Raw genomic sequence first — 20,081 nt, 5'->3', positions numbered from 1 at the left:
CTAAATTAATAAAAACCTTACAGTTGAGACTTTTCCATAATTATTCATTGTTTGCAAATTTGGAGACCATATCAAGAAAGTAGAAACCTAACATTAGTGGTATGATTTAGTAGTTGTCTAAATGACATTTTTGCAGTCATTCCAGTTTTGTTAAATTTCACCGTGAGCTCTTGACAATTACGGACGTAAATATTGTAGCAGCCTGTAACTGAAGGATCCAAGTTCAAGCTGCCATGTAGATATAAAAATGATTGAACGGATAGCTGTGCTTTTTTGGTACTATCATTTTAGTACCAAAATTAGACATGATTAGATAAAACTTGATCATGACAATGTTTCCTGTTTCCTGGTCAGTTTTATATGTTTTAATTTTATGATTGTTACTGAAAGTAATTTTGCAACACAGAGGAGGGGATTGTTATACCCCGTGTCCTCTGGGTGTGTGACACACTGGATGTAGGCTGGCCTAGCCTGATCCTGGTCTCTCACTGCCCTTGACTGTGGAACACATCTCCTGCACCTGGGCAGGTATAGTTGGCCATAGCACTGTGTCTTCCCGGCCTTAGTCTCCTCCTGTGTTAAATGAGGGGCTGGAAGGAGATCTTTCAAGTTCTGTTTCACCTGTGATCTGTGGTGACTCGGTGCAGAACCCATGGCCCGGCACTGGGGGAACAGGTTTGGTGTGACCTGTGAACCCGTTTCTACTGTGACCCCCCCACACCTGCCATCCTTAGCACTGGAGGTGGGCGGGATCGGTTTCTCTCGCCGGTTGGCAGACGTTGCAGCTGGCCCGTGGGCATGTTGTGGATTCCTTCTTGTTCCCTCAGACTGGAAGAGAGAGGTGTGTGCCCAGGTCTCCCCCTGCACTTGGGAGGAAACAGATCCTCTGTAGGTCCTGGAGCTCCTGTGTTCACACTTTCACATCAGGGGTCCCCAACCTCCAGGATCTGATGCCTGATGGTCTGAGGTGGAGCCGATGCAATAATAATAGAAACAATGTGCCTGGTAAATGTAATGTGCTCACATCATCACAAAACCTTTCCCCACCCCCATCCATGGAAAAATTGTCTTCCACACAACTGATTCTTGGTGCCAAAAAGGTTGGGGAACACTGTTTTACATGACATTCCATGTTCTTATCTATCCAGTTAGTCTGATAACATCATCAGCCTCCTCCTGTCACAGATGTTTTGGTCAGTGTGCTCAGGATTTTTGCTTGACTTGTTTCACACTGTGTCAGGACCTAGAATTTACACGCTGGTGGTGACTGGCTCCAATTGGTATTTCTGAAGTGTTTATCTCTCATTCGTGCCCGATTCTTTGTGACCCCGTGGACTGTAGCCCTCCAGGCTCCTCTGTCCTTGGGATTCTTCAGATAAGAATTCTGGAGTGGGTTGCCATGCCCTTCGCCAGGGGATCTTCCTGACCCAGGGATCATACCTGGGTCTCTTGCATTGCCCGTTGATTCTTTTACCATCTGGGCCACCTAGGAAGCCCACTGCTTTATGCTTACTGATTGTTCTGGCCTCAGACTTGATTTTGGTGGAACAGAAAAGCCTTTGCTTTCTTTTTGCTCGTGTTTGTGTTGTTGCTCGTGAACACGTTTTTACTTTTTCTAAGTGACAGACTCCTCACAGAGGGACACTTGACCTCTCTATTGTTTGTTTCATCTGTTTTTGCTTTCTTGTTTTTTCTGAACTCTCAAGCGTGGTTGCTGACGCTCATCGCAAAAGTACTAACCAAGTGGGCAATGGGAGGCGGAACCATCAGCTCGAACCATCAGCGCTGACCCGGCAGGTCTGGGATGGGCGGGCAGGTGAACGCAGAAGTGAGCATGCTGGTCCAAGGAGGGCTTTTGTGGTAGAGGCCAGGGCTGGAGGTGGACTTGGGGACCGTGCGCACCCTGGTGGCAGTTTGAGACGTGGAAGTGAATGGACTGATGCTCAAGGACGTTGAGCAAGAGAGAGTCCCATCTAAGTGCTCATCAGTGAAGGAGGGAAGGTGGTCCCCAGGGAGGAGGCCCTCTGGGGAGGGAGGTGGGCAGGAGTCCCTTCCTCTGAGATAAGTTGATGAAGAGAGGTTGATGAAGGGGAGAAGCGCTGAAGGGATTTTATATCAAAATAGATCTTGCCGCAGAGTTTTGAGCCTGTTCATAGTCTAAGGGGTTAGCAGTGAGGGAGAGGAGAGGAGGGCAGAGATGTTGACACTTCTGATGGTACCAGGTCCTGGAGGAGGCACTGGGGGTTAAGGGGCCGACCGTGGACTTGGACAGGATGGGAGAGCCATCCCTTCCCAAGAGAGGATGGGGAGGGCAGAGCCTGAGGAGCTGGGGCAGCTGGGGAGCTGGAGATCCAGGTGAAACAAGTCTAGTTACCCCCGTGGCAGGGGGCGGGTCACAGCCTCGGAGGAAAGGGGCAGGGCTGGTGGGGAGGGGGTGGGGCAGGAGCAGGGCCCTGGAGACTGGGGAGGGAGCTGTCCCCTCCAGAGGCGCTCAGGGAACCCAGGGAGACACGTGGGTCACTGCACAGTGGAGGGTCTGCTGGGCTTTGCTTCCTGGAGTAACATGCATTAGTGTTTCTTTGTTGAAAAAGAAAGCCAAAATGAAGTAAAGAGGCCAGCCTGGCTCTGAGGCTGTGACTTCTGGGTGTGGTAGAGGGCTTTGTGGGTGGGGGAAGCTTTGACCTTCCTGCCACTGCAGAGGGTTGAAACATGAATAAATATTTAATTAGGTTTCCTGGGAACCAAACCACCGCTGCAGAGGGTATGGAGGCTGGTTTGGCAGAGATGGATGGGAAAGGCGGGGGTGACAAGAGAAAAGGGAGGATGCAGCCTGTGCTGGTTTCTTTGTTTTCATTTTTTGAGGGGCAGGGACTCTGGTACCTGTGGGCTTTTAGAAGAGCTTTGCTTTTCTGGTGTTCAGAGGACCTTCATCTGTGTTTAGAAAACTGAAAACAGAAGGACAAAATCTGATCTGAAGCTTTTGACATTTTAATAATTGTTTTGAAAAGCAGTCACCTCTGTCTTCCCATTTTTCCTTTTGGACACCTTCCTCCCACATCCAAATTTCTGGAAGAAATTTGATGGAAATATCTCTTGATTTGACACCAACCATAAAAATTTACATGGCACAGCTGTTCATGAGTTATGACGCTGAAAGAAACATTACCGAAAGATCAATGAAAAATAACCATATGAGAGGAAAGAATGAATTCTTTTTATATTTTTTCTATAAAAACTGTTACAAAACTGTTGTGCAAGAATCAATTTAAGCAATGAAATATGGAAAAAAGTTTTATAGAATACCACATATTTAATAAAAAATATTGCTTTCTGGATGTTAGTGTAGTATATACCAGCTTTCATGAATTATTTGGTGATTCTTCCCCACCCCCCCCCAGCCCCGCCCCATTCTAAATAAATATTCACTTTTGTACTTTGTTTTGTTCTGGTAATTTTGTGTTTTTTTTTTTAAAACTGAGATTTCCAAATTGTATGCCTATTATATACAAATCATATTCTCAATCCCACAAAATCTGGATCTGAATATTTAAATGAGTAAATTAAATGAAAAGATGAGAAAAAATTTTAGGATTACTTAGAGCTCAGATGGTAAAGAATCTGCCTGCAATGCAGGAGACCCAGGTTTGATCCCTGGTTCAGAAAGACCCCTTAGGGGAAACGGCAAACCACTCCAGTATTCCTGCCTGGGAAATCCCGTGAACAGAGGAGTCTGGTGGGCTGCAGTCCATAGGGTCGCAAAGAGTTGGACACGACTGACCAACTAACAAATTCACATTCAGGAATGAACTAGAGTAGTTTATTTTAAAAATATTTAGTGGCCACAAGTCAAAATTGTTGTTGTTCAGTCTCTCAGTCGTTTCTGACTCTTTGCCACTCTGTGGCTGTAGCACGCCAGGCTTCTCTGTCCTTCACTATCTCCCAGTTTGCTCAAACTCATGTCCATTGAGCTGGTGCTGCCATCCAACCATCTCATCCTCCACTGCCTGCTTCTCCTCCTGCCTTCAGTCTTTCCTGACTTCAGGGTCTTTTCCAATGAGTCAGTTCTCCGCATCAGGTAGCCAAAGTATTGGAGCTTCAGCTTCAGCATCAGTCCTTCCAATGAATATTCAGGACTGATTGCCTTTAGGATGGACTGGTTGGATCTCCTTGCAGTCCAGGTGACTCTCAAGAGTCCTCTCCAACACCACAGTTCAAAAGCATCAATTATTTGGTGCTCAGCTTTCCTTATAGTCCAACTCTCACATCCATACATGACCACTGGAAAAACCATAGCCTTGACTAGACAGACCTTTGTCGGCAAAGTAATGTTTCTGCTTTTTAATATGCTGTCTAGGTTTTTCATAGCTTTTCTTCCAAGGAGCAAGCATCTTAATTTTATGGCTGCAGTCACCATCTGCTGTGATTTTGGAGCCCAAGAAAATAAAATCTGTCACTGTTTCCATTGTTTCCCAATCTATTTGCCATGAAGTGATGGGACTGGATGCCATGATCTTAGTTTTTTGAATGTTGAGTTTTAAGCCAGCTTTTTCCACTCACCTCTTCCAAGGAGCAAGTGTCTTTTAATTTCATGGCTGCAGTCACCATCCTCAGTGATTTACTCAGGGTTGATATCCTTTAGGATTGACTGGTTTGATCACCTTACTGTCCAAGGGACTCTCCAGAGACTTCTCCAGTGAATTTACATGGGCAAACTATTAAAATTAAATAAAACACGAACGTTCTTCATTAAATACTGGTCCCCTGAAGCTTTGTTAGAAAATGACTGAGGACCCAGGTCTGGCTCAGGCTGGATGGAGCAGTGTTTACCGGCAGAAACGCCGCTGTTATGATCAGCCAGCAGAGGGCGCTGCGTTGCCGGTGTGCGGGGTGCGTTGAACAGTTCTCCACCTGCAAGGCAAGCACAGGTAATTAAGGGAGTGGGTCTCTGATGTGGCTCATAGAGCCCACCGCTAAGACAAGAGGGAATTGCTTTTTCTCTCTCCCCCACTACCCGCCCTCACCTCCACCCCGCCCCCTGCACAGTCACACAAGCAGCCGAAATGATTGTGTTAGGAAGGCATGAACAGGGAAAGGCTTGCAGGGAAGATGACCCCTTGGGCTGTTGGCTCAGAAGAGAAGGATGTGGTTTGAGAGGAAAGATGTTCTAGGAATTTGGCAGAGGATGACAGGAAGCAAGGGAACTGAGGCAGAGCTCGATACTCTTCAGAATAAATGATTTCCATTTAAGGGGGAGGAACTTTTGTTTCTTCATGGTCTGAGTTACAGGGTGGAGGCTCCCATCCTGAAAGCCAGACTGCTCTTCTCGAAGGGACGGGTGGAAAAACACCTTGTACCTGGGGTTCTGGGCTGATGTCTGCTCCTCATTAGGCTCATGGAGTTCAGGTTAGAAATCCCTTCCTTTTATCCCTCACCAGGGGCCCAGAAGCTGCTGGCAGAAGAGAGTGACCATAGCAATCACTGTCGGAGACGAGTGTCAATAGAGTGTTTTGTGCTGGGAGGTACTATGTGAATAACTTAGGTCTTCAGTCTGATTTCATGTTCTAATAAGCAGCTCCTTATATGCGACCATTCCTGAAATTAGCTTAAAACAGAAGAACCGATAGTCCCTTGACAGTTACATCTGGGTACTATTCTTATTTAAAATGTTTATTAATAAAACAGTACATGAAGGTAGTTAAAAGTTTGAATGCTGTAGAAGCTTAGCAGGAAAATCAGTACCTCCAGCCTCATCTCTCCCATTCTACTTCACCAAGGGCAACCAGTGTTTTTAATTCTTCTGGTGGTTTCCACCATGTTTCTGAACTAGAGTTAGAAGAGATCTCTCTGAACTCTCTTGTAGTTGGATATTTAACTCATTTGCTTTGGGATGGATTAGTGAAGTAGTGTATCACACTCGTCTCTTTTCTAATGCAACTTACCTTTCCTGGGTTATTTTTCTACTGGAATTTTTTTTTTAGCACATCAACTCTTATTTTTTCCATCAGAACATTATATATTTATAGTTTTCAGCCTCTCACTGTACCTTATATTTAAAGTGTTTTCATTTTTTCTTCCATCTGTACTGAGATATAACTGATGTGTAATACTGTTTAAGGTGAACTGTTTTGACAACATATTTTACATCTTTCTGTGTATTCCTTAATAATTATCGTGGATATAGACATTACTACTAATATTTTTAACCTTCCTCAGTTCAGTTCAGTTCAGTTCAGTCGCTCAGTCGTGTCTGACTCTTTGCAACCCCATAAATCGCAGCACGCCAGGCCTCCCTGTCCATCACCAACTCCCGAAGTTCACTCAGACTCACGTCCATTGAGTCAGTGATGCCATCCAGCCATCTCATCCTCGGTCGGCCCCTTCTCCTCCTGCCCCCAATCCCTCCCAGCATCAGTCTTTTCCAATGAGTCAACTCTTCGCATGAGGTGGCCAAAGTACTGGAGCTTCAGCTTTAGCATCATTCCTTCCAAAGAAATCCCAGGGCTGATCTCCTTCAGAATGGACTAGTTGGATCTCCTTGCAGTCCAAGGGACTCTCAAGAGTCTTCTCCAACACCACAGTTCAAACGCATCAATTCTTCAGCACTCAGCCTTCTTCTTCACAGTCCAACTCTCACATCCATACATGACCACAGGAAAAACCATAGCCTTGACTAGATGGACCTTAGTCGGCAAAGTAATGTCTCTGCTTTTGAATATACTCTCTAGGTTGGTCATAACTTTCCTTCCAAGGAGTAAGCATCTTATAATTTCATGGCTGCAATCACCATCTGCAGTGATTTTGGAGCCCCCCAAAATAAAGTGACACTGTTTCCACATCTATTTCCCATGAAGTGATGGGACCGGATGCCATGATCTTCGTTTTCTGAATGTTGAGCTTTAAGCCAACTTTTTCACTCTCCACTTCCACTTTCACCAAGAGGCTTTTTAGCTCCTCTTCACTTTCTGCCATAAGGGTGGTGTCATCTGCATATCTGAGGTTATTGATATTTCTCGTGGCAATCTTGATTCCAGCTTGTGTTTCTTCCAGTCCAGTGTTTCTCATGATGTACTCTGCATATAAGTTAAATAAGCAGGGTGACAATATACAGGCTTGACATACTCCTCTTCCTATTTGGAACCAGTCTGTCATTCCATGTCCAGTTCTAACTGTTGCTTCCTGACCTGCATATAGGTTCCTCAAGAGGCAGGTCAGGTGGTCTGGTATTCCAATCTCTCTCAGAATTTTCCACAGTTTATTGTGATCCACACAGTCAAAGGCTTTGGCATGGTCAATAAAGCAGAAATAGATGTTTTTCTGGAACTCTCTTGCCTTTTCGATGACCCAGCGGATGTTGGCAATTTGATCTCTGGTTCCTCTGCCTTTTCTAAAACCAGCTTGAACATCAGGAAGTTCGCGGTTCACGTATTACTGAAGCCTGGCTTGGAGAATTTTGAGCATTACTTTACTAGCATGTGAGATGAGTACAATTGTGTGGTGTTTGAGCATTCTTTGGCATTGCCTTTCTTTGGAATTGGAGTGAAAACTGACCTTTTCCAGTCCTGTGGCCACTGCTGAGTTAGCCTTCCTACCAGCTTTACATATGGCTGATTTATTACCTTTATGGTGCACTTTCTTTTTGTTGTTGTTGTTCAGTCATGTCTGACTCTTTGTGACCTCATGGACTGCAGCATGCCAGACTTCCTTTCCTTGTCCTTCACTCTCTCCTGGAGTTTGCTCAAACTCATGTCCATTGAGTCAGTGATGTCATCCAACATCTCATCGTCTGTTGTCCCCTTCTCCTCCTGCCTTCAATCTTGCCCAGCATCAGGGTCTTTTCCAGTGAGTTGGCTCTTTGCATCAGGTGGCCAAAGTATTGGCACTTCAACTTCATATTTGCCTTTACTAATAATTTTTTCTTTGGTGACTTTCATATTTCTAGTTGTGGTCTTTTCTGCTTAGAAAAGTTCCTTTTACAATTTTTTTAAAAGTTAGTTTGGTGCTGAACTCTCCTTGCTGTTGCTTGTCTGTAAAACTTCTGATTTCTCCATCAAATCCGAATTCAGCCTTGTTGGATTGAGTAGTCTTGGTTGTAGGTTTCATCCCTTAAGTATATTGTGTCACTCCCTCTGGCCTGCAGAGTTTCTGCTGAAAAGTCACCTGATCACCTTATGGGAGTTGCCTTGTATGTAACTTGTTGCCTTTCCTTTGCTGCTGTTAATATTCTCTTTAATTTTGCCTCATTGAAATTGCAGTCTTTCTTGGTGTGTTCTCTCTGGGTTGATCTTTGGGACCAGGAGGCCACAGTCCCTCTGTAGATCCCTCTCAAATCACGGCTCGTTTTCAGAAGGCATCTTAGAGGACAGTAGATGTCTTTTTTTTTTTGCCAGAAGCAGAAAGGAGTCTATTTCAGGGGAAAAAAAATCAAATCGATAATTTCATTCCTCGATTTTAAACACATGGCATTCTTTCCTACTATTTTAATGGTGCCTGAGTAGGCAGAAGTGTAACATGTGTGTGTCCATTTCACAGTTGGATGTCAGAAGCCAGGTCCCCTTGAGACTGGGCCGTTGTTGCTCTCAAATCCACTCATGGAGACTTGACATCCCTCATGTCTCTGTGTTAAATCTCAGGCAGTCACCTCCATAGATGTGTTCACTTCTGGAAAGTCCAGGTGTATCCTTAGCTCATCCTGCATGTAAGAAATTGCACAGAACCCAAAAGGAAATCTGTCACTAAAACTGAACATTTGGATTAAGTTTGGCAATTATGTGAAAAATTGACAAAAATAAACTAGTTTCAGGTGGCTCAGTAAAGAATTTGCCTGCAATACAGGAGACGAAAGAAGTGCAGGTTTGATCCCTGGGTTGGGAAAATCCCCCGGAGGAGGGCATGGTAACCCACTCCAGTATTCTTGCCTGGAGAATCCCATTGAGAGAGGAGCCTGGCGGGCTGCAGTCCATGGGGCCACCAAGAGTTGGACGTGACTGAGTGCGTGCATGCACACACGTGCACACACACATACACACACACAGTGATAAAGGACAGACAGACTTGCTTTACACCCGGCCTGAGTGAGGTTTGTGTGTGAGTCCTGCACCCTGATCCCACCTCTTCCTGGCCCCCAGGTAGGCACCGCTCCCTGTTGGAGCTCCCAGACTCTGCCCACCAGGAAGTGGCCTCTTGGGCTAGCCGCCGTGCCCTCCCCTCGTGCCCTGCAGCACCACTGCCCCCTTGACTGAGGGCATAGACACCCACGGTGGACTTGGATGCTTCTGTTTTTATAACTTAATTTCAGAGTCAGGTCACACCTTGTTTGACATCTAGGGCAGCCTTAATCCTTCCCTTCTGAGAGGGCTTGTTGCCCTGGGTTTGAAAGGAATATACTGAATTCTGAACAACGGGCCAAGGGTGTTGTAATTCAGTGGACTGACCCGTATTGCTTTCTTTCTGTGGCCCAGTGATAGGATCGGGCCTCAACTGTGACCACTTCTGTGCTTATCTGCCTTCAAGACAGATAGTTTCATAAGTATCTGGTGGGTTTTTTTTTTTTTTTTAACCAAAGATGAGAATTCTCATGGAAAAGGATCCTTAGGAGATTTGTGATGCAAAATTGAATAAGTCTCAGAACTCCTTTCCATTTGATTTTACATCAGAAAGTTCACACGTTTTCTTCTAAAGCAGATGAATCTAACCTACTCTTACATGGTGCTGCGTTTAAAGATGTTAGCCATCAGTATCTAAAGTCCGACCTTTGAAAATGCTTACCTAAGAGTTTTCTGCACTGAAAGACTTGCTTGGCAGCAAGTACTGTGCTCAAGATGCTATCTTCTCTCTGTTATCTTCTTCTCAGCCCATGTTTCTATGCAAAATAAATTGCTTTATGGCCAAAGCCATTCATTGAATAATGTATTCAGTAAAGAAAACCAAATTAGGAATGTGAAAGGAACAAGACTCTCATACTGTTTAATAGGAATTATGAAGGTATCTAATTTTCAAAGGTATACTTATAAGCTGATTAAAATTCAACCCATTTTTCTCACTGGATGTGTGTTATAAAGATTAGGCTGATCTTTCAGCTGGCATGATCTATAATAAAGGCTATAAATAATTATAGCACTAATAGTGCTGCTGGTCTCATGACTACATTCTGGTCCAGGCAATGAGGCCAGGCAGTATTTAGTACTTGTTTCCCAGCTATAGACCAAAAAAATCAGAGAAGTGTTGAAAATAAGCATGTCAACATTTTGAAATGAGTTTATTAACCTCTGATGTGCAACTGGTAAAATTTTAGTAATTTAGTAAAATGAGGTAAAACTTTCTAGGGAGGTGGTCTTATATTCATGTGGATGGGCACTGGTGATTAAGAGGGACTTTTGCATTTGAGATTTCCAGAGTATAATTTGGGAGGGATGGTTGACAAGACATCAGGAGTCCCAGCCAGGGGAGAGGACGGTGGGCTTGGCCGTCCATTGGGCATGTCCTCCGGGTGAGTCCTAGGTGTGTGGTGAGGCCAGGTGTCAATGAGAGTGGCAGGGGGGCTCCTGGGGGCTTTGCATAGGGTGGTCTGGGTTAGAGAATAATGGACTCTCAAGGGGTAAATTCATGGGGTTGCATAGAGTCGGACACGACTGAGCGACTGAACTGAACTGAACTGAAGGGGTAAATAGGGCCTTCCTGGTAGCTCAGCTGGTAAAGAATCCGCCTACAATGCAGGAGACCCTGGTTTGATTCCTGGGTTGGGAGATCTGCTGGAGAAGGGATAGGCTACCCACTCCAGTATTATTGGGCTTCCCTGGTGGCTCATCTGGTAAAGAATCTGCCTGCAATGCGGGAGACCTGGGTTCGATCCTTGGGTAGGGAAGATCCCCTGGAGAAAGGAACAGCTACCCACTCCGGTATTCTGGCCTGGAGCATCCCATAGACCATTCCATGGAATAATTGGAATAAATGAATGAAGCTGAAATAAATGGAATAAATGAATGAAGGGGTAAATGAAGGAAGCTGTTTGTGAGGACATGAATGACTGTCTGAGGACATGTCTTCTTCCTCTGGTAATTTGGAACTTCTTTCTCATTGAGTATGTGAGAGCAGAAAGGTGGAAGGTCTCCTGCAGGGAGCTGGGGAGAGTGGAGGGTACCAGAAAAGGGTGTTAGAGCCCCTGGCCAGCTCACAGGGGTGAAGGGGTTTAAACAGGTTCCTGCTCTTCCAGTAAACGTTGAACAGTTCGGGTACATTAGGCTCATGCAAGAAGTTTATTTGTGTGGGGCCAGAGAAGGAAAACAGCCCAGTGTGTGTTTACTGTTCACACGTAGAGTATAAGCTAGTTTGGTTCTTGGGTTTCTGGAGGCTTGTTATCCGGGGAAGTTACACTTTGAGCAGCTGTTGAATTTTTAGATTTGCCTTTGGAAATCAACTTGAATTTTTCTTCCAGCTGAAAATTCGCACTCAGACATCATTTCAGGGTTGGTCCTGGGGCTGCCTTCTGGAGGTCAGATTCTGTAAGTGCTTGTGACTTGTGATGGATGGGGAGCCCCTGATCCACATTTCTCCAGGCCCTATTTTCTGATGGGTTGTTTCCCACACTTGCCAGATTGTGAGAGTTTCCTCAAGGCGTGTGTCCACCGCACATGTAGCCAACTGAGTCAGGTCCTCAGAGCGGCCTTTGCTCACAGGTCACCTTCTCAGCGACATGGTCCCTTATCAGCACTGAAAGCAACCTGTTCCCCCGCCCTCCATCCCTGGTCTGTTTTCCTCCATGGTATTCATCACCATCTATCCTGCCATGCATTGGTTTTTAAATCTCACTCTCCTCTAGAATGCAATTCCCTTGAGACTATGCTTTTGTGACCCTCCAGTTTCCCACAGTGCCTGGCCCAGTTCCTGGTACATAGATGGGGCTCAGGACATACCTGTGGATGGATGGATGGATGGATGGGTGGATATTTGTCAAGCCCCTGGTCATTCTCCATGTCACCCGATTTCAGGAGACACTGGTTTGTCAGGTGTTTAGATGGACTGAACCACAGGGTCCGGTTCTGTTTCCTCCTGGGCATCTCTCCCCATGCCCCAGGCCCTGCGGACTCTCTCAGTGCCTGAGATTCTCTGGGAGCCGCTGCCAGGCCAGGCTCTCAGGCGTGCTGCCACCTGCAGACTGAGGGGGGACGTGGCGGGGTCAGTGAGCTCACCCGGTGGACAGACTCTTCTGCTGGGAAGCTCTTCCTTCCCCCAGGTCATCCTGTACGTGTTCTTCGCCTGGGGCCATGATGGTAAAGATCTCCCATCCCGTTGCATCATGTAATGTTCAGCTGGACTGACTGAACTCAAATGTGAGATTTGAATACATCTACCTCCTCAGGGGTAGCTGCCACACAAACTGTGGTCCTCAGACCAGCAGCTCTGGTCTCACCTGGGAGCTTGTTAGAAATGCAAAATCTGAGACCCACGTCAGACCCACTGAATCAGGAAGTTAGTCGCTCAGTCATGTCTGACTCTCTGTGACCCCATGGACTGTAAGCCACCAGGCTCCTCTGTCCATGGGATTCTCCAGGCACGAACACTGAAGTGGGTTGCCTTTCCCTTCTCCAGTGGCTCTTCCTGACCCAGGATGGAACCCGGGTCACCTGCATTGCAGGCAGATTCTTAACCGTCTGAGCCACCAGGGAGGCCTCACTAAATCAGGATATGCATGCGATAGTTAACCTCCCATGTCATTTTGGCTGGGCCACAGCACCTGAATATCTGGCCAAACATGTCTCTAGATGTTTCTTTCGAGGTGCCTTTTGGATGAGGTTTACATTTAAATTGATGGGCTGTGAATAAAGCAGGTTACCCACGGTAATGTAGGTGGACCTTGTCAGATCAGCTGACAGCATTGATGAACAGAGTCACCTCACTGAGGAAGAAGGAATTCTGCCAGCAGATGGTGTACAGGCTCGAATCGCTACATCAGATCTTCCCTCAGGCCTCCAGCTCTCCAAAGCCTGTCCTTCTGGGTTCTTACGGAGGCTTCATGGCAAACACACAGTTGAGTGAATCATTGAGTCATTGGCTGTTGGTGATTGAAATCAATCTCCAGCCCCTCGTCTCTCTTAGGAGGGGGCAGGACTGAAATTTCCAACCCTCCGATCATGTGGTTGGTTCCTCTGGCAACCAGCCAGCATCCTAGGGGCTTTCCATGAGTCACCTCATTGAGGTGACTAAAGATACCTTTATCTCTCTCTCAACACTGTGGCAGTCCCCAGGGTTTTGGGAGCTCTGTGCCAGAAACTGGGATGAAGACCAAGTATATGTTTCTTGTGATGAAGCACAAAATCATGGCACCTTACGCAGAAGAAGGCTAAAGATAACTCAAGGATGCCGGTAATCACCGTGTGATGAAACCCCAGGCTGTCGCTGTTGTTCTTGCCTGAGGCAGTGGCCACAGATGGTCCACGGAGTGGCTTCTCAGCTCCATTGGGTGGCCTCTGGCTGCTGTGCTGCTTGAGTTATCTGTTTCGCGTTTCCTTCTGCCCTCCCAGGTCTGGTCACTCTCAGGCCTTTGGGGAGTACCTGTGCTTCAGGTGGCCTATCTTCTGAGCTCTTGGCTCTTCTGTCTGGTGCTTCTAACTGAGGTGTATTTGCAGTTCAATTCATCCATGTCTGACTCTTTGTGACCCCATGGACTGCAGCACGCCAGGCTTCCCTGTCCAGCACCAACTCCTGGAACTTGCTCAGACTCATGTCCATCAAGTCGGTGATGCCATCCAACCATCTCATCCTTGTTGTTCCCTTCTCCTCCTGCCTTCAATCTTTCCCAGCATCAGGATCTTTTCTAATGAGTCAGTTCTTCGCATCAGGTGGCCAAAGTACTGGAGTTTCAGCTTCAGCATCAGTGTATTTTAAACCTAGAAAATCTCTCGAGACTGTACCTCAGATAAGAGTTGGCTTCAGAAGGTGAGCTAGGACCCAGGCAGGTACTTTTATGGATGAGCCTTTGAGCAGCTAAAGGAGACATGGTTCATTTTATCCCTCAGATCTCCAGTTCAGGCCTTTTCATTATTTCACGGTTCATTGATTATCTGCTATGTGCCAGGAATATATGAAGTCGAAGTTGTTAAAAAAAAATTCACGTGAGTAAATTTTAAAGATCATATTGGCTTTATTCAATGATTCATGAGTTGGGCAGCATTCCATTGAGCACATAGAAAGGAGCTCTGAAGAGCTGGGCAAAGTGGAAGACTTTTATAAGCAGATAGGAGCAGGCAAAGAGGCTGCGAGCAAAGAATAGGTTGTTGGGGACAAGGTCACCTTCCTTTGGGGGGACGCCATGGGGGTCTGTCAGGCAGATTACCTCCCGAGTGCTCAGCAGGTGATTCCAGACTGGTTGAGAATACATTCCTGAGAGAGGCTGAAACTCATCTGTAACATCTGGCATTGAGTCTTGGTTTGGAGATGTGGGCTGAGCACAAGTGACTCCATTTTGGGTTTGTTATTTCTTTTTTTTTTCATAAGGTAAATAATCTTATTATTCCCAGAGTCTGTTCTGGGAGTAGGTAAATATAATACAAAGCAAAGCAGAGACTATGAAACGGAGGTGTAAACACCACACTGTGACTTGGGGGAGGAGCCGTCAAATTGGACCAGACTTCATGGGAGGGTAAGATGGGTAGGACCCTTTAGTCCTGGAGACACCACATGGAAGCACAGCACGTTGGCTGTGGAAGCTGGAATGTGGATGAACGTGTCTGAGCGAAGGGTGTGTGGAAGTGGGGTAAAGTGTCTGTGGTGAGTGCCCAGAGAGGTGCATTAAACGGCCAACCATGCACCTGTTACCATGCTTGGCAGAGTTGACTTTCTGCATCGAATCAGTAACTGTGTGATGAGAATTCTAGTGCACCACCAATTCCAGGGTGATAATTCTCCCTGGACTGTGAGTTTCTCAGTTGATGCTTCACCTCTTTGTGTTCATATCTTACTGCGTTGGGAATGTGTGCCTCTTTCTGTTTTGTGATCTTTGACACATGTCTTTATCTTTAAAAACATCATTTGCACGCTCACTCTGTTCACAGCCCGAGGCTCCCAGAAGGTAGGTTCATGTCCCTGCTTACACCGTGTGGCAATAACCAAACACACATCCATCAACGTTTGAAAGCCAAGATCACATTAGAAGATTTTCTTAGGAAAGGTGTCTTTTGACATGATGAAGCTTCATAGGAGCAGGCCAGCACAGCAATGTTCTTATCCTGAGTTTTGAAATATTTTGTTCTTACAGTTACTTGTGTTATTTTGGAATCTTTGTTTTCATTGTTTAGAATTTCTGTCTATACCTGATAGGAGTGTTGTCCTTTGCCCTGACAGTACGGCTAAGTACAGCGTGGTGACGTTTCTACCTCGATTCTTGTACGAGCAGATCAGGAGAGCTGCCAATGCCTTCTTCCTCTTCATTGCCTTATTACAGGTGAGGTTTATATAAAATTCATAGCTTTAATTGCATGCAAAATAAGTTCTTGCTGAAAGGCCACTTAACTGAGAAAGTGTTGTCATACTTGATGAAGTTTGCCTCCTTCATCCAGTCACTGTTTGCATGAATTTAATATTTGCACAAAGGTAGAGTTCTTTAGGTGTTTGCTTAAGGGAATTGCAGTTGTGAAAAGAGGCGTTGAAACATGATGGTGGGGTCCCACTTTAACCCTGTTTTTGTTCCAAACACAGAGATGTCGGGTAGAATTTTAAAGACATGTAACATACTTAGCTAGTTTTTAAAATAAGGTAATCACTTTGCAACAGGAATGGATAGAACTACAGAAGAGTGAGGAGTGAGTACTGTATTTTCTTTTTCATGGAGAGGATTTTAATGTGCCCAGTCCCTACTTTTGGTCTCTTTATCTTACAGCAAATTCCAGATGTATCTCCAACAGGAAGATACACCACCCTGGTGCCATTGATCATTATTTTAACAATCGCAGGCATCAAAGAGATTGTAGAAGATTTTGTAAGTTTTTTGCTTTTGGATAATAACAACATTGTATTGACTGTAGCTTACAACTTATTTGTTGCTTTGGGGTCTTTTAAGACAGAAAAATTCGTCTGTAGGCTAACCAGCCTCTCAAGGCTTGTGATGGTATTTTGGGGGAGAAAATGTGCACACACAAAGTCAGAAAAACCCCTACAGTGAGACAGAAATAGTTCAGTCTGTGTTTACTGATGTCAGGTTGTCTAGAGCAGCAGCCCTGAGGTTATTTTTACTAGACTCTTCTCCCTCTCATCCTTGTCTCAGTGTCTCCAGGTTCACTGGCTCATACTCTCCTCTGTTTTCTGTCTTCTTCTCAGGTTCTCTCTTCTCCCCTTCCTCTCTGTCTGTCTCCCCCTCTCTCTCTTACGTGCACACACATTTTCCTGGAAATAGATAAGTGAATAAATGCAATGTAAATCAAAGCCAAGGTACTTTATCCATAAAGTTCTTTATCACTAAAATGAACTCAGTTGTTTGTTGGTAATCATGTAGAATAATTCTTCTTGTTCAATCTACAACAATCTAGGAGTAAGAAGTTTATACTTCAAAGTGCTTGTTCCTTGCAATAGCCAAAATATAAGCATTTAAATCTCATCTATTGTTACTGTGTTAGCCTCTGAAATTTAGTGAGTGACCTTGACCATCGAACTGAATTTTAGGACATTAGTGTTCCTGCCAGTTGCCTTCTTTGCCCTGTTTTTGCCCAGTCTTATTGTTGGCTGTTTCAGTTATTCATTTGGAACTTTTGAAACTAATCTCTTTTTTTCTTTCTGTAACAGAAGCGACATAAGGCAGACAATGCAGTTAACAAAAAGAAAACCATAGGTAAGATTCCAGGCTGGCTCACTTTTTCTGCTAGAAAACTTAAGAACAAGACTTGTATTTAAGGAATTTTAAATTGATAGTTAACGGTGTTGAGAGAAATTGAGGGAAGTAATCTATAAAATACATTAAAAATAGCAAAATGACAGACAAGTCCAACAGAAGGTGCGTCCTAGTAGTTAAGATTTGAACAGGATTTGTGCAGAATTTAAGAAAAGATGGTAGTTTTCAGGAGCGAGACATACTTTATGTCCATAAAAAGTCAAAGCATTCATACTCTGGCTTTGCAATTGCTCCCTACCTCTGAAAACTTATTCTAGCATTTCTAGAACAGTAGCTCTGTGTTATCAGGGGGTGCATATGTGTTTTGGTAAAATCTTGTAGCAGCACAGTGATGTCCTTTACTTCATATGGACTAAATATGCATAGATGTAACTTCCTTGCATACACATGTATTTATGTGCGTGCATTGCTGTATATATGGTATGTAAGTATCTTGATGGGGCTCTGTTTCGGGGAGTGGTGGTGTTACACCTTTATGTCTAAGGACATGGTGTATTGGACTTAATCAGTGGAATTTTAAAAGGAGCCTTTTGGAGTTTGGAAAGCTGCTCTTATTCTGATTATCATCGGTATTAACCAATACATTGTTTTGTTTTTCTTTGTCAGTGTTAAGGAATGGTATGTGGCAAACCATTGTGTGGAAAGAGGTAAAGACTGATTTTATTTTTTAAATTTATGTATTTTAATTGGAGGATAGTTACAATATTGTGATGGCAGATATGCCAGAAAGTACTGCCTTGGAGACTTGTAATTAATTGTTACTGTAGATTTTGGAATCCAGTTTGTGTTAAGACACAAGCCATGTCCATTTCAGGTAAGTGTGGCAGTGTGGCTTCCCCTGAGACTTCCCTAGAACGGGCGTGTGTATCCTTTGTTCCTGGATCTTCTAGGTGTTCTCGCATGTCGGCTCAGAGCTGGCAAATTCATTGCTCTTGATGGATGTTTCTGAAAATTCACAGCATTTTCTAGTTCCTAAATCCAGTTCAAGAAACATTTTCCTCTGGTCTTCTGTTGCTATCTTAGTGTCAGTTCAATTTTTTTAAGGTTTTCTTTTTTTTTTTTTTTTTTAACGTTTGAGATTCTCACTTCTGACCTTTTTGGTGGAAAGAGTTTGGGTCTGATTAGCACTAAATCTGAAATGATGGAGTCGGGGTTTGGAATCATCTTGTGTTGGTCCTGAGGCTGAGAGTTGTTGATGCTTTTAGCTTTACAAGAGCAAGAAGGCTTTGCATCCACATGCCTGGAGGTTGGAGTTGGCAGGGCTTGAGAACGGCCTGGTGATTCGGTTGTTGCTAGCGATAAACTGAAGACTGAGAAAGGATCTGCTGTGCCATCTGGGTGTTTCATGTCTACTAAAGTTGGCTTTTTCAGGGAGTGTCTGTTGTGACTGGAGCTTAACGGTCACAAGATGTTCTTGGAGTGTGACTCATGATTCCAAGATGCAAAGCTGACTATCTTCATTTCAGAAGACTGTGTTTTAGAAGGGTGACTTATAATAGTTTCTCTTGCTAAGCATTTAATAAGCAATATTTCAAAATGTCTCTATAACCTTGTGAGTCTTCAGGATGCCCGAGATGTGGTAATGCAGCCTTCATTGTAGTTCTTTTCTTTTAACTCTGTTATTGGCTTACATTAAGCCCCCGGTAATGGCAGCCCACTCCAGTGCTCTTGCCTGGAAAATCCCATGGATGGAGGAGCCTGGTGGGCTGCAGTCCATGGGGTCGCTAACAGTCAGACATGACTGAGCGACTTCACTTTCACTTTTCACTTTCATGCATTGGAGAAGGAAACGGCAACCCACTCCAGTGTTCTTGCCTGGAGAATCCCAGGGACGGGGGAGCCTGGTGAGCTGCCGTCTGTGGGGTCGCACAGAGTCGGACACGACTGAAGTGACTTAGCAGCAGCAGCAGCAGCAGAGTTACATGATAGCACCTTAACCTGATAGACACTCAGAGGTCCTGTATTGTAAATACTGACTGATCTCACTTGGATCTCATTTCGAAGTGGGATGGCCCTTGGTCAAGTGGTTGGAAATTCTTGCCTCTGCAGAGGGTGGCAGTGCTCCCAGTACTAGAGAAAACCTCCCAGACATTGAGGAATGGCTTTTCTCTCCCTAAAGTCCCTGCTGCCACTCCCTGCCGCCTCCCCGGAAAGGCAGTCATCCTGGCCAGAGTGGAGAATTATTTGAATTTGGGATCTCCCGGCACGGCTTGAAATTGGAGTGATGAGCTCAGAATTTTGGATCTAGGAGCGAATGGATTCAGATTCCTAAATCTCGTTCCTGTTTCCCACACACGTTTGCTGAGAGAGGAGAAAAAAACAAAACAAAACAAATACCTGTTATATGCTTTGCCACATGCATTTTTATTTCAGTTAAAAATGCATTGTGCTTATTTAATTGGATCTCTTAGCATGGACCAAGCTTCCCAGGTGCTGCTAGTAGTAAAGAACCTGTCTGCCAGTGCAGGTTAGACATAACAGACTGGGTTTGATCTCTGGGTAGGGAAGATCCCCTGGAGGAGGGCATGGCAACCCATTCCAGTATTCTTACCTGGAGAATCCCGTGGACAGAGAAGCCTGGCAGGCTACAGTCCATGGGGTTGCACAGAGTCAAATACGACTGAAGCAACTTAGCATGAAGCATGAAGAGCATGGACCAGAGGCAGTCTTAGGAGCTGAAATGCAGATAAGAATTAAGCCTGGCACCTGCCCCTGGAGGGGTTTTAAGTGGTCAGGCTTCAGCTGCCACCCCAGTTGCCTGGTCCAGTGATGTGTTGAACTCCTCTCTCAGACCCAGCAACACCAGGCTGGGGCCTCAGAATTTGCATTTTTAAGAGTTCCTTGGTGAGGTTGATGGTGTTGGTCCGGGAATCCCACTCCTGAATCACAGGTGTAGTGGAAGTGATGAGCAGGTAAACAGGATGCTGTATGGACACTGAGCCCTGGGGCGGGGCCTGCCTCAGTTGCCCTGGGGCCGTCAGGGAGGGATATCTGGTCTGGACCCACTGGTTCAGGTCAGGAAAGGCTTGCTTCACAGATGTTCCAGTGAAGAGCTGCTGCTGCTGCTAAGTCGCTTCAGTCGTGTCTGACTCTGTGCAACCCCATAGATGGCAGCCCACCAGGCTCCCCCGTCCCTGGGATTCTCCAGGCAAGAACACTGGAGTGAGTTGCCATTTCCTTCTCCAATGCATGAAAGTGAAAAGTG

At 45.2% G+C, this 20,081-nt stretch overlaps 1 protein-coding gene across 2 annotated transcripts in view; it reads left to right on the top strand.

Moving 5' to 3' along the window:
* The window catches only part of ATP8A2 (ATPase phospholipid transporting 8A2), a 402,437-nt gene that overhangs the window by 18,575 nt on the left and 363,781 nt on the right, over nucleotides 1–20,081 (top strand). For both annotated transcript variants that reach the window (XM_068984498.1, XM_068984497.1), the window contains exons 2-5: nucleotides 15,337–15,436; nucleotides 15,872–15,970; nucleotides 16,771–16,816; nucleotides 17,483–17,523. In XM_068984498.1, the coding sequence (XP_068840599.1) occupies nucleotides 15,337–15,436; nucleotides 15,872–15,970; nucleotides 16,771–16,816; nucleotides 17,483–17,523 (286 nt within the window). The remainder of the gene's footprint in view (nucleotides 1–15,336; nucleotides 15,437–15,871; nucleotides 15,971–16,770; nucleotides 16,817–17,482; nucleotides 17,524–20,081) is intronic.

The sequence above is a fragment of the Capricornis sumatraensis genome, chromosome 12 (assembly GCF_032405125.1).
Source record: "Capricornis sumatraensis isolate serow.1 chromosome 12, serow.2, whole genome shotgun sequence".
Lineage (NCBI taxonomy): Eukaryota > Metazoa > Chordata > Mammalia > Artiodactyla > Bovidae > Capricornis > Capricornis sumatraensis.
The sequence above is the reverse complement of the archived record's forward strand: the minus strand, read 5'-3'. Positions and strand labels throughout refer to the sequence as shown.